The 12,406-nt window shown below is 39.3% G+C and overlaps 3 protein-coding genes across 3 annotated transcripts; all 3 read left to right on the top strand.

Moving 5' to 3' along the window:
- Window positions 1-947: 947 nt before the first annotated feature.
- On the top strand, window positions 948-6,599 carry TM35_000261340 (uncharacterized protein; the record flags this gene model as incomplete). Its single annotated transcript, XM_029027871.1, has 1 exon — window positions 948-6,599. The coding sequence occupies one exon, from the start codon at window positions 948-950 to the stop codon at window positions 6,597-6,599; it is 5,652 nt and encodes a 1,883-aa protein (XP_028880748.1).
- A 963-nt stretch (window positions 6,600-7,562) lies between these two features.
- Window positions 7,563-10,052, top strand: TM35_000261330 (dynein heavy chain; the record flags this gene model as incomplete). The annotated part of the gene is made up of 1 exon (XM_029027870.1): window positions 7,563-10,052. One exon carries the CDS (start codon window positions 7,563-7,565, stop codon window positions 10,050-10,052), a length of 2,490 nt encoding a protein of 829 aa, XP_028880747.1.
- A 278-nt stretch (window positions 10,053-10,330) lies between these two features.
- Window positions 10,331-11,704, top strand: TM35_000261320 (putative methyltransferase; the record flags this gene model as incomplete). Its single annotated transcript, XM_029027869.1, has 1 exon — window positions 10,331-11,704. The coding sequence occupies one exon, from the start codon at window positions 10,331-10,333 to the stop codon at window positions 11,702-11,704; it is 1,374 nt and encodes a 457-aa protein (XP_028880746.1).
- Window positions 11,705-12,406: the final 702 nt, after the last annotated feature.

The following is a 12,406-nucleotide window of genomic DNA, read 5'->3' as shown; positions in this document are numbered from 1 at the left end:
CCTTCTCTTTGCATGATGTGACTTGTTTCTTACTAGCCTCATATGAATAGTGTTGCTGCTGCGTTATGTTGCAGCAGGTGGCGCTCTCCACTGGGTGACCACTGCGGGTGTTGACTGCCTGCTGCTGTTGTTGCTGCCTCACACACCTTCGTGATGTTGCAGTGAGCAGCGTGGTCTGTGTGTCCCTCTGTGTTGGAGCGTCGCAGGCTATGTTGGTCAGTATTTTACGCACATTATTTTTTATTTTTATTTTTTAGGTTAAAACGTTATTTTTATTAGGAGCTTGTGAAAAGAATATGTATCCGGTTTTGGTCTACTATAATTTGGTTTTGAGTTATGTTTACCTTTTCTCCTTTGTGTTTGTTGTAGTCAAAGAGTCTCGGTTTTAATCGAATAGAAAGGATTTAAGATTTTGGTTTTTTCTTTTCCTCCCCACCCTCCCCCTTATCCCCTCCACGCGGAGGGTTCTGGAGAGGAAGGGACTCTAGAATCTGCCACTTTGTAAGTCCTGCCGGGTAATCTTTCGGCGGTATAGAGAATTGATTGTATGTTTTGTTTATTGCGTGTTATCGTTTGATGATAAGTATGTGTTTTGGAATCATTTGGAACTTCATAGAGTATTTGTTTGTCTATTTGTTTTCTATTTATTTGTTTACTTTTGACCAAAGTAGGAAAGCATATTCTATCAGCATTTTTAGAGTTTGTGTTCTGTTATTTTTTTTTTCTTTGTATTGTTGTTTACAGGTCTTTTTTCTTTTTGTTTGTGTGAAGACCTTATAGAGAGAAATAAAAAATGAAGTTCTGTAGAGAGGGTTTTATGTTTTTTTATTTGGTTTCTGCTTTTTTCCCCCTTCTCTCTCTTTTTTTGTTTTTGCTGTATCGTTTTTTTTTTCTTTCTTTTTTTCATATTCTTTCTTCTGGGTGCGTGTGTGTAAGTAAGCGGTTTAATGAGTGCCATGAATCCTATTTATGAACTGGTGGTGCTTGAGGCGGTGAGGCGCCAATGCGAGTCGCGGCGCACGGATCCTCGTGTTGGCTCTCATAATAGTGGTATTGGTATTGGTATGGGTTTTGGTCTTTGTAAAGAGGGTGTTGGGATTGATGCTCTCCTTATGTGGATTGAGTCGCGGGAGCGGTGTGTGTATACAGATCTTGCACGCCGTTGTGTACATCCCGCCTCTGTGACTCCCCCGACTTCTGAGTTGGTGGAACAGGTGTCGGAGTTCAAAGCACTTGTGCGTGGTGTTGTGCAGGGATCGCTTGCGAATCTGTGCAGATTAACACCGGCGAATGGTGTAGTAGGAGATCGTGGTAAAGGCAATGTCAATATGAGTGGTAATGCTGGGGTGGTTTCTGGTAATAATAATGCTGATAGAGATAGGGATGGTGATGGTGATCATAATGCTCTACTGGAAAAACGAGAGAGTTGGAAAACTTTTTTGAATCGACGGAGTGGTAATGGTGGGGTACTGCGTGAAGAGGATCACTGCCGTTCTTCCACTTGTGGATGTGGATGGAGATGGATGGATTTTATTGGTGTTCCTTCAACCACAAAGCGTCTTGGTGGAGGTGGTGGTGCTGTTGGGGAAGAAATACGTATACATATGCCATCATTTGAGCAATGGGATGTGGAATTGCAGTCGGCTGTACGTCGTGTGGGGGATGTGGTGAGTGCGGCACAGACGGAGATGTTATTGGCATTAGATCAACTTGGAGATGGTCGTTTTCCATATTTAACAGATGAGAGTTATACCGTACATTCCCCATCTATTTGGATGCAGTTGGTGGTATTATTTGAAAATGCCTTTGAGTCTGTGGTTCGTGGAGTGGTGGAGTTTATATTGTGGTGTATGCATCAGCAGTTTCTGGGGCATGAAGGAATGGGTGTGCGGCCGTTATTTACAGTAAAGGCGATTTGGTCCTACACGGGAGGAAGTGTGGTTCTCTCTCCATCACCACCAGAGATTCATGAACGTATTATGCGAAGAATAAAAAAAGAATTCATATGGAGTATTGTCCCAGAGTTTACACTTAGTCATATGACGAAAAGACCTGTACCTACTATAGGACGTGTGAAAAGACCACTCTTACGGGAATTACTGATGGAAGATACCACGATTAAACGTTTATGGGATAATATTTACTATACCGTAAGTCAGAGATGTGATGAATTAAGTGATATGACGCGGAATTTAACAGAAACGTATACCTTTTACTTTTCCAGTGAAGAGGAATTTGCACACTTAGATATTCATCGACTACGTGAGATGCGGGAAACCGTACAAAGCTCTTCTACTGATTTCATACAACCCGCAGGTGCTGGTGCCTTTGCTGTGCAGATTGAATCACTTCTACAGGTAATTCAAGGCAAACTGGAAAAATCAATATTAACCGCACAGAAAGCATTAGAACAGGCGGTGGTACATGCAAATGTAAAGATGACGTCAACACGTTGTAAAGCACTCTTTGGTGGTGGATGCAGTGCATCTAATGCCTCTACATTAACCGATCGCCTCATCGCATTTCGTGCTGGACGTAAAGTCATTAATAAATACGATAAAGGATTAGATCCAGAGGCTTATATTGCACGCTTTTTAGAGGAACAACGTGCGGAGTCTCTTCATTTGCGTCCATCCAGTGCCACTACCGGTGGACGGGAAAGTTCATCTGCTTTACAGATATCCAGTCAAAAGAGCAGCAGCGGCAGTACAGTTCCAACCATTTCCGCACCCGTTACTGTAGCGCCAACTACAATAAAAGAAACATTTGCTTCTACAGGTAAAAAGTATGTAAACCGATGGGCACCACCAAAGGTGGTATCTCCCACAGGAAGTAACCATCATTCTACACAAGAGACATCCATGGATGGAAACGCAATGGATTTGTTGAAATCACGTGTATTAACACCAAGACCAACATCCTCATCATCATCATCACGATGGCCTTTGAACAGTAACTCAAAGAATCTACAGTCTTCACTTGAGGATCATCTCTCTCGATCTACTAGTCAAACTTCCTCCCAACGTCCACAATCAGTGGAAAAAGCAACAGAAAAATCTCTTTCTTCACTTTTGGGTCTACGACAGGATCAATCGCGTGGTGTGAAGAACTATTCACCCGCTTTGAATTTACAAAGTGTTAAGCAGAGATCATACGATAAAACTCCTGTACGAGAAAGTGTAGATAAGGAACGACCAACACCTACCGCGAGCCATCCATCACGATATGATACAGAGAAGAAGAGGATTGATGATAATATAGTTAGTACATCTCCTGTACGAGAAACCACAGATAATGAACGACCAACACCTACCGCGATCCATCCATCACGATATGATACAGAGAAGAAGAGGAGGATTGATGATAATATAGTTAGTACCACTCCTGTACGAGAAAGTGTAGATAAGGAACGACCAACACCTACCGCGAGCCATCCATCACGCTATGATACAGAAAAGAAGAGGATTGATGATAATATAGTTAGTACATCTCCTGTACGAGAAACTACAGATAAGGAACGACCAACACCTACCGCGAGCCATCCATCACGCTATGATACAGAAAAGAAGAGGAGGATTGATGATAATATAGTTAGTACATCTCCTGTACGAGAAACTAAAGATAAGGAACGACCAACATCTACCGCGAACCGCACATTTACTTCTGTTAATAAGAAGCCAACTGTGCGAAATACTGCTGCCATTGAAGCGGCTGTAAAGCGTGTGGAAAGAATCAAAACAATGTGCCCCTTTTTACCTGAAACGCCTTCTTCAGGTGTATTCCTTGAAGATCTAAACCTTTCGGATCCGCGTCTTGAAACTGCTATGAATCGCCTTCGAGCTGTGCGTGGAAATGCCTCTGTTATGCGGAGTTATCGTTCCATCGCACTAGCAGAAGATGCCGTCGCTGCTATCGTGGAGTCCATTGCGGATGATGTGTATAAGTTAACTGTACGAATGATGACACTTTTTCCATTTTTGGAAAGTCGGGTTGATGGGGTTTTGCTTGGAAATATTCCAGAACTCGAAACCGATGTTGAGTTTCAATCACTTTTCACGATGTATTGCGATATGGTTCGAGAAGAGAAACCAACCGCAAGTGTTATTCAATGTCTACAAGAACGTGCTTCTCTGTTAGTGGAGGATATTCCATATGTTGTGGCAGAAGAGCGTTACTCTCTTTATCCTTTACTAAAACCCATTATACAAGAAACACCGAGTCCTACTTCTGCTGTGGATGCGGCATTCTCACGTGAAGAGAGTACTCAATCTTTGGAAATAATGCCGAATGTAGAGAAACCAACAACAACAACAACAACAACAACAACAACAGCAACAACAGCAAAGGTATCTGAATTCCATACACAGGAACCTTTTATGGAAAGAAGACCAGTATTAGATGATACGGAAAGTCTTCTCCCTACCACTGTGAGTGAAAAACCAGTTTTACAGCCACAGGAACAGTATCTTTCACAAGAGAAGAGGAAATCCGTTGAAATGACAAAATCAATAAGAGAAAGTACTCCATCCGTACAGAGAAAGCCACCGGAGACGACAAAAACAACGACCAAACCGCCAATATCTTCAGAATATACTTCAAAATCTTCTAAAGTAAAGGAAGGAGAATCTACAGAAACAGCAAATCCTAATAAAAATTATGGTAACATTCCTCTTTCTCAGCATTCAACATTTAATGTTGATAATAATACAAGAAGGAATTTTATGCAAACAGGACTTGGATCAAATGTTGATACGACAAGAATGGAAAAGAATGAGAATGATATACAAAATATTCGTCCCACAGGGGGAATTATGAACAGTTTTCCACCACCGAACAAACTATTTGAAGAGCGTAAACCCAAACGATCATTAGATAGCAATTTAGCTGTTTTACCAGCTGTAGGAGAACGAAATGTACAATCCGTTTCATCCAATACTCGAGCGGGAAAAGAGATGATAACACGTGGACCTTTAAAAGAGAATCCAACTACACAAGGTTCTATCCAATGTAAACAACAACAGCAGCAACAACAACAGTCACCTAACTCTGTACACAGTCCATTAGTGAATCTTTCACCTATTGAAGAAAACCGACATCATACAGATTGTCCATCTTTCAACAGTATTAAAAAAGTCTTGGATGAGGAACGTGAACATCTGGAAAGTCTTGAAAGCATGCTTGAAGATATTCGTCAGGCGGAAATTGCTCTACAAAACAAGAAGGAACAATCAAAGGGGAATGCGGCGAAACGACGATTATCTGAAGAAGCCTCTCAGGCAGTATCAAATGAGGATAGAGATAATTTAAGGAAAACATTACCACTTCCTAGACGTTTCTCTGCGATCCCAACGGAAAATGCGGCTTCTTCTTCTTCTGCTGCTGTTGTTGTTTCTTCCTCTTCTCCTAACGCAGGACTGAAGCCAAACGTATCCCAGAGGAGAACATCCGCAAAAGCAACAACAACAACAACGGCTTCTGCAAATAATGAAAAAAAAGAAGCTGCACCCCTTGGACCTTTATTCGAGGATCGTCACAACAATCCCCCTGTACTTGGACGTAAAGGTGGTAGTGAGGCTGAAGTATTACGTCAACTTTTCAGAGAACGATGGAATAATCGTGAATTAAATCGTATGAAAGAATCTGAAATGAAAGATGTGAAATTGGGTGAGGGAAGTAGAGAAAATATACAGAGTCGAACACCTATGAGTTTTAATTCCTTCACAGATGCTGTTGTAAGGTCCTCATGGGGAGCTCTACGTAATGACTCAGACCCTCTTTATTCACAACAGTTACCATCGCTTCCTCGTTCCTCAACACGGACGAAACGTTTCCCTTTTCGGCAAGAAGATAATCAACTAACACAAACACAACAACAGCAACAGCAAGAACAGCAGCAACCTCAACAACAACAACAACAGGGACCGTACAGTAATAAACTCTCACGACTACCTTGGGGAAGATATACACTACATCGAAAGGTACCTGGTCTTATTGCATCTCCCCGGCGTTTATCCAGTGCCCCTGAACCTTCTCGACAAAGTGATGATGGTTCTATGCCGTTTCCTGCTATTAGTTCAGGATCCTCCGTAGATAACTTGCCCCATACATCTCAGGATTCACAATGGGAGTGTATTTCCAATATTACTACAGGTATGAGTCAACAATACGCTGCATTATGTCGTCAAGCAGGCATTAGACCTAATAGTATGCTTTTACGTTTGCTTCCAGATACACATGGGGCATCTGTGAGTCGTATAGATACATCTGTAAACTATATTGGTCCTAAAGGTCTTTTACCACTTTTACAAGTATTACGAGGGAATGTTGGACTTGAATATCTTAATTTAAGTCACAACAACTTGGAGAATGATGAGGTGATTGATCTTGTCAATGTACTCATGACAGATTCTGGTGCCTCCTTACGGTATTTGGATCTCTCTAATAATCCTGTTTCTCTCGCTGGTGGGGCTGCGCTGCTGCGGCTTGTGCAGACGAGACCGTTATTAGTAACGGTGGGGTTAAAAGGCACTCTTGTACCGCGTCAGTTGGCTCGAAGTATTCAAGAAGCATGTGAGGCCAATAGCGCCGCTCTTGCATAGAGATACTGAGAGAGAAGGAGAGAGAGAGAGAAAGAGAGAGAGAGAGAGGAGAGCGTAGAAAGAAAGAAAAATGAAGAAGAAGATAAAGAAGATAAAGAGAATAGGAAGGAAGGGAGGAAAAGAGGAAAAAAGTAATCAAAAAAGAAGAAGAAAGAGAAATGCAAAAGTTTATTTCTTTCTCGAGATGGAAAAAAAAAAAAAACAAATATGTAATTCAATTAGTTTTTTATTATTAGATGTCAACTAAGACTGGAGAAAATGGGGGATATATATATATATATCTGTTTTTGAACGTTCTTTTTTTTTCTCGTGCGTACAACTATTGGGCGTTTTTTTTTTTCCTTTTCTTTTCTTTGCATGTAAATATCAAATATGGGCTAATAACAATCTATTTCAGGAATAGCGTTAATCCACAAGAACAATGACGAAAACAACAAAAACAAGAAGAAGAACGATAGAACGATAGAAAAAAAAAGAAGAAAAAAAACAAGAAACATGCTATTCATCATCATTTTTTTTTTATTTTGCAATTCTCATGGAGGTTATGTTTTAGTCCCTTTTTTATTGTGTTTTTTTTTCTTTTCTTTTTTTATTTTAATTATTATTATTATTATTATTATTATTATTATTCTTCCTAGAGGGGGGAAACCTTGTGTTTCATAGGGTTTTTTCTTTTTTTTTTTTCTCTTTTTTCGTTTCCACAATGTTATCTGCTGATCTGTTTATCTCATGACCCCATTGGTTTTCGTTTTTTTTTTTTTTCTGTTTTCACCCTTTTACGTTTAATGATTCTTTAATTACTATTGGTTTATTACTCCCATACTTTTTTTTTTCTTTTCTCTTCTTCTTCTTCTTCTAAACAACAATAACAACAACAACAATAACAACATTTTTTCTTTTCTACGGGTTAAAGGTACTAGTTTCTCTACTGGGCAGCGGTCAAGAAGAGAGAGAGAGAGAAGAATGTTGTATGAGAGAAGTAATCCAAACAACTTCCTTGTTGCTGTGCGTTGTCGCTGTCTACATGGAGAAGAGAAGAGAATATCTCAACTGCGGTATGGACAGAGAAGTGATACCCATCATCACTGTGTGCTTTTAAACCGTACACTAACATCCTCTTCTTCCTCCCCTTCTTCATCTTTATTATCATCATCATCATCATTATTTCCAAATACCCAGACAACAACAACAACAATAACAACAACAGAGTCAGCAGAGAAATCACAGGTAAGTGTGATTCTTATTGATCCTAATAGCGGCAGTGATTTCAGTTCATTATGGAGAACACACACTGAGGTGGATAATAATAGTAGTGGTTCTTCTTCTTCCTCTTCTTTATCATTATCATCATCATTATCACTTCTGCAGGAACAGCATTTAGAGTATCGAGACCTACAGCATCTATTGATGAGAAAAGATGGTGTTCGGCGTTTTAACTTTGATGAGGTATTCTCTCCTAGTGCCAAAAATGAAGAAATCTACACTAGACTTGTGCAGAGATTAGTGTTTGCGGCGAAGAAGGGTTACAATGGTACATTCTTTGCCTATGGTCAAACAGGAACGGGTAAAAGTTATACGGTCTTTGGTGAGAAAAAGAAGAATATTCCAGGATTGTGTAGTCTTGTAGCTTCCGATTTGTTTAAACCACTTTACTCTCTACAGGAGAAGGAAGAGGAGAAGAATGAGGAGAAGAAGAAGGGATCACTAGAGAGAGAGAGGATGAGGATGAGAATAAATGCTCATAGTGGTATCCACACATTATGCAAAAAGAAAGAAACAATTATATTTCTCTCCTTTTTAGAATTATATAATGAACGTTTACGTGATTTATTAGTGGACTCTACATTATCTATGGTGAGATCAGAGAATTTATCTAAACATGAAGGTATCTCAACTAGAGAGGCTTTACCTTCTATTCGCTATGATGATTTGGAGATAATAGAACATCCTGTGAAGGGTGTGCAGGTACCACATCTCACACGTATTCGTATACGATCTATACAAGAGTTAGAAGAATTATTAGAAGATGGAAATCATCGGCGCAGGAAAGCACATACAAATAGTAATGAAATTAGTTCAAGAAGTCATGCAATTGTACAGTTTACAATTAAACAACCTATAGAGATAGTGGATGGGAATGAAAATCATACAACTATAGTTTATTCACATAATATAGAGAGAAGAGAAGATACATTAGGGTTGTATTCATCGCTTACGGCGAAACTCTCTATTGTGGATTTAGCGGGTAGTGAACGAATAACGGGATTTGACTCCTTTTCACGAAGTGTATATACAACTGTAGGAGTGACGAAGAAGAATAGTTTCTCTGCAGTGCAACAACAACAACAGCAAGAACGTGCGAGTCGTCTTCGTGAGGGTTCCAATATCAATAAAAGTCTTCTCGCACTTGGAAATTGTATCCAAGCACTTGGAGCGATTTGCCGAGAAGCGAAGAAACGAGAATACATACAAAAGAAGAAGAAGAACAAGATGATGATGATGATGCCTGTGCGTTTCTCTTTATCTTCACATGCTTATACTCACAACCCTTCAGATATTGGCGTTTACAGTCCTATACCACTAGAGGCACATGTGCCCTATCGTGATAGTAAATTAACACGTCTACTGAAGGAGTCTCTAGGAGGAAATACACAGACAGTGATGTTAGCCACAATCTCACCAAGTTGTTTGGCATTTGAGGAAACACTCTCTACACTAAAGTACGCCGCACGGGCAAGGAATATTACCCGTGATGTAAGGCCTAATATTATTCTAGATGAAGTACAAGAGGATGATGAAATGCATAGGAATGATATTCTTCATTTTAATAATAATAATAATAATAATAATAATAATAATAATAATAATAATAATAATAATAATAATAATAATAAAGAGAAGCATACATTTGAAAAAGAAGAAGAAGAAGAAGAAGGCAAACCTGTGGGAATGAAAAGATACAATCCCGTTGAGAAATCTCCTATCAACATAGACTACCACTCTGATAGTGAGAGAGACCGTCGATTGCTGTTATTAACATTAGAAGCGGAGATTCGTTCTCTACAGACCCAACTACACATGACAAGAGCAGTTACTCAGAAAATAGGCCGCACACACTTTTTAAAGGTCTGTAAAAACACTACAGTGGAGGAAACACATTTCACACATTCACCAAAACGGAGGATAGAAAAAGAAAAAGAAGATTCCAGTAGGAATAGTGAAAATAGTGAAGGAACAGCTCGACGATGGGCACTTTATAATGAGACACGGCGTGAACTATACGCTTTACTACAAGAGAGGGAAGTCATTAATAATAATAAAGATCGAAAGAATGAACTCCACAGTTATTCTAATGGAACGAATAAAGAATTTATACGTGAGTTGGTTCGGAAAGAACGACAGAATGCTCTTCTACAGGAACGAATACAACACTTAGATACCTTACTATCGTAGACAATAATGGTATACTAGATTCAAAAGGGTGTGTGGGTGTGGGGGTTTTCTTCTTTACTTTCTATCGATCTCTTTCTTACTCCCTCTCTCTATGTGGAAAGTTTCACTCGTTTTTATCTTTTTTTTTTTTTTAAAGTGCTGTTGATACTTTTTTTTCTTTTTTTTACTTCTGGCTGTATTCTTCATCTATTATATATATAATAATGGATGCATGTATAGAGAGAGGGAGATAAAAAGAAAAAGAAAAAGAACGTTTATATATACATACAACAATAATAATGAACCCCAAAAACAGTGAGGAAGGGAGGGGAAAGCGTTTGCGGTATAAAATTCATCTCTTTTTGCAATGCTGCATACTTCTCGCAGCTCTCATTAGTATTATTGGCGTTATACGAACAATTGACTTTCTTAAGGACGATGAGGATCCTCTTGCCCGTATTACACAGGAGATTATATACCAAGGACCAAAGCTGAAAAAACCCGATGATTGGATTATTGAAAATAATCTAACAGGAGACAAGGCTGCTGTTGCTCGAGAAGTATTTAAGCTCAAATGCTTCAATAGTCAACATATGGAAGATCTTATTATGCTTCAGAGGTTTCTGGGTAATGTTACTAATGGATTCTTTATAGAACTTGGTGCCTTTGATGGTATGTCATTCTCCTCAACGTACTTTTTTGAACGGTTTATGAATTGGAGTGGACTTCTCATTGAGGCATCACCAGTAAGTATTGCAGAGCATCGACAGTATTATGCTTCAGCTCGACCAAGAAGTGAATATATTGAAGGAGCCGTATGTGCGGGACTAGAATCATTAACTTCATTTGTACCGTCAACGTCAACATCAAAGGCTAATAACATAAAAGGGGTATCTAGTTCTGTTAAGGATTCAAACCACACTCACTATCTCACACATGTGACATATGGAGGTTGTAAACCTTGTTCACAAATACTGGAACTTCTTTCACCTGAGCAACAAGAGTATCTTCGTCAAAAGTGTCGTAGGGCAAGAGAAACACATGGTAGTTCCTCACTATCCCGTAAGATAAGTCATCTTACCCAGGGCCGTTGTTTACTAACACGTATCAAGTGTATTCGTCTTGATGAGGTTCTCCGTCGCCGTTGTGTACTGAAGGTAGATCTCTTTATCCTTGATGTGGAGGGTGCGGAGTTGGAAGTACTGCGGACTGTGGATTTACTGCATGGCCCACCCATTCATTATATCATTGTGGAGCTCAGCGGGAAAGTGGAATGGCGTGAGCGGGAAGTGCGGCGTCTCTTGCGTGCGGCCGGTTTTCTTCCCCGAGGCCGTATTGTGTTGAGTGAATTGTGGGAAAATGTGAACTTCAATACAGCTCTGCGGTACTATATACAGAGACAGCGTGGTCATCATGGGGATAAGGGGAATAATGCTTGTACAGCAGCTACTCGGCCTAGTAATAGTAGTAATAGTAATAGTAATAATAATAATAATAATAATAATAATAATAATAGTAATAGTGGTGTATTATATGGTCCACATGTGAGTATGGATCAATACAGAGAGTGGATAAAACAGTGTTTTGTGGGGAATTATACACCGGCGATGTTTTTTCGTGAATCTACACAGCAGTGGATACCGCCTTTTCACACTATAGATGAAGTGAAGTGAGTTTCTGCGTTATGGGATGGTGGGGTAGGGTGGGTGGGGAGGGAAAGAGAAATAATAGGATGAATATAATTTCCATTATATTCATTCATTCATTCATATTATACACATATTTATACATGTAAGAAAATACCTTCTTAATTGTTTTATTATTATTACTATTATTGTTTTTATTGTTTTCGTTTTTCATTTTATTGGAGGTATACGTACATGTATATATAAATATATACTAAGGGATTGGTGAAATATGAGGGATTGCTTTTTTTTTTTTTCCGTTGAAAGCCTGCGCATGATATACCATTCACATGTTAACTGTGATATATCGTTATACCGTTTTATTTCCCCAATTTTTTTTTTTTATAAATGCGTTATTCTCTTTTTTCTCTCTCTCTTTCTATGTACTCATTAGAGGAATCCGTTAGAGAAACAGACGGTGAAGGTTGTGAATAGTACATTCTCTCGCATTTTCTGTGTGATTTAAAAGTAAACACAAGAATCCCCATCAATCTGCTCTACTTACACCTTATAAACACATTTAAGCCTATGCCTCAAGAGGCATCATCTCTTGCTTTCTTCGCGGCAAGATCTGCCGATCGCACATTGATGGCAATCATACAAAATACTGAAGCAGCAATGGCAGCAGATACGGAGGGACTTCATAAGGGAAAAGCCGTTGACGTGAAACGTAATCATATACACAGTAAA

Source organism: Trypanosoma theileri (assembly GCF_002087225.1).
Source record: "Trypanosoma theileri isolate Edinburgh chromosome Unknown TM35_Tth_26_V1, whole genome shotgun sequence".
Classification (NCBI taxonomy): Eukaryota; Euglenozoa; class Kinetoplastea; order Trypanosomatida; family Trypanosomatidae; genus Trypanosoma; species Trypanosoma theileri.
This window is presented reverse-complemented; position numbering and strand designations above follow the sequence as displayed.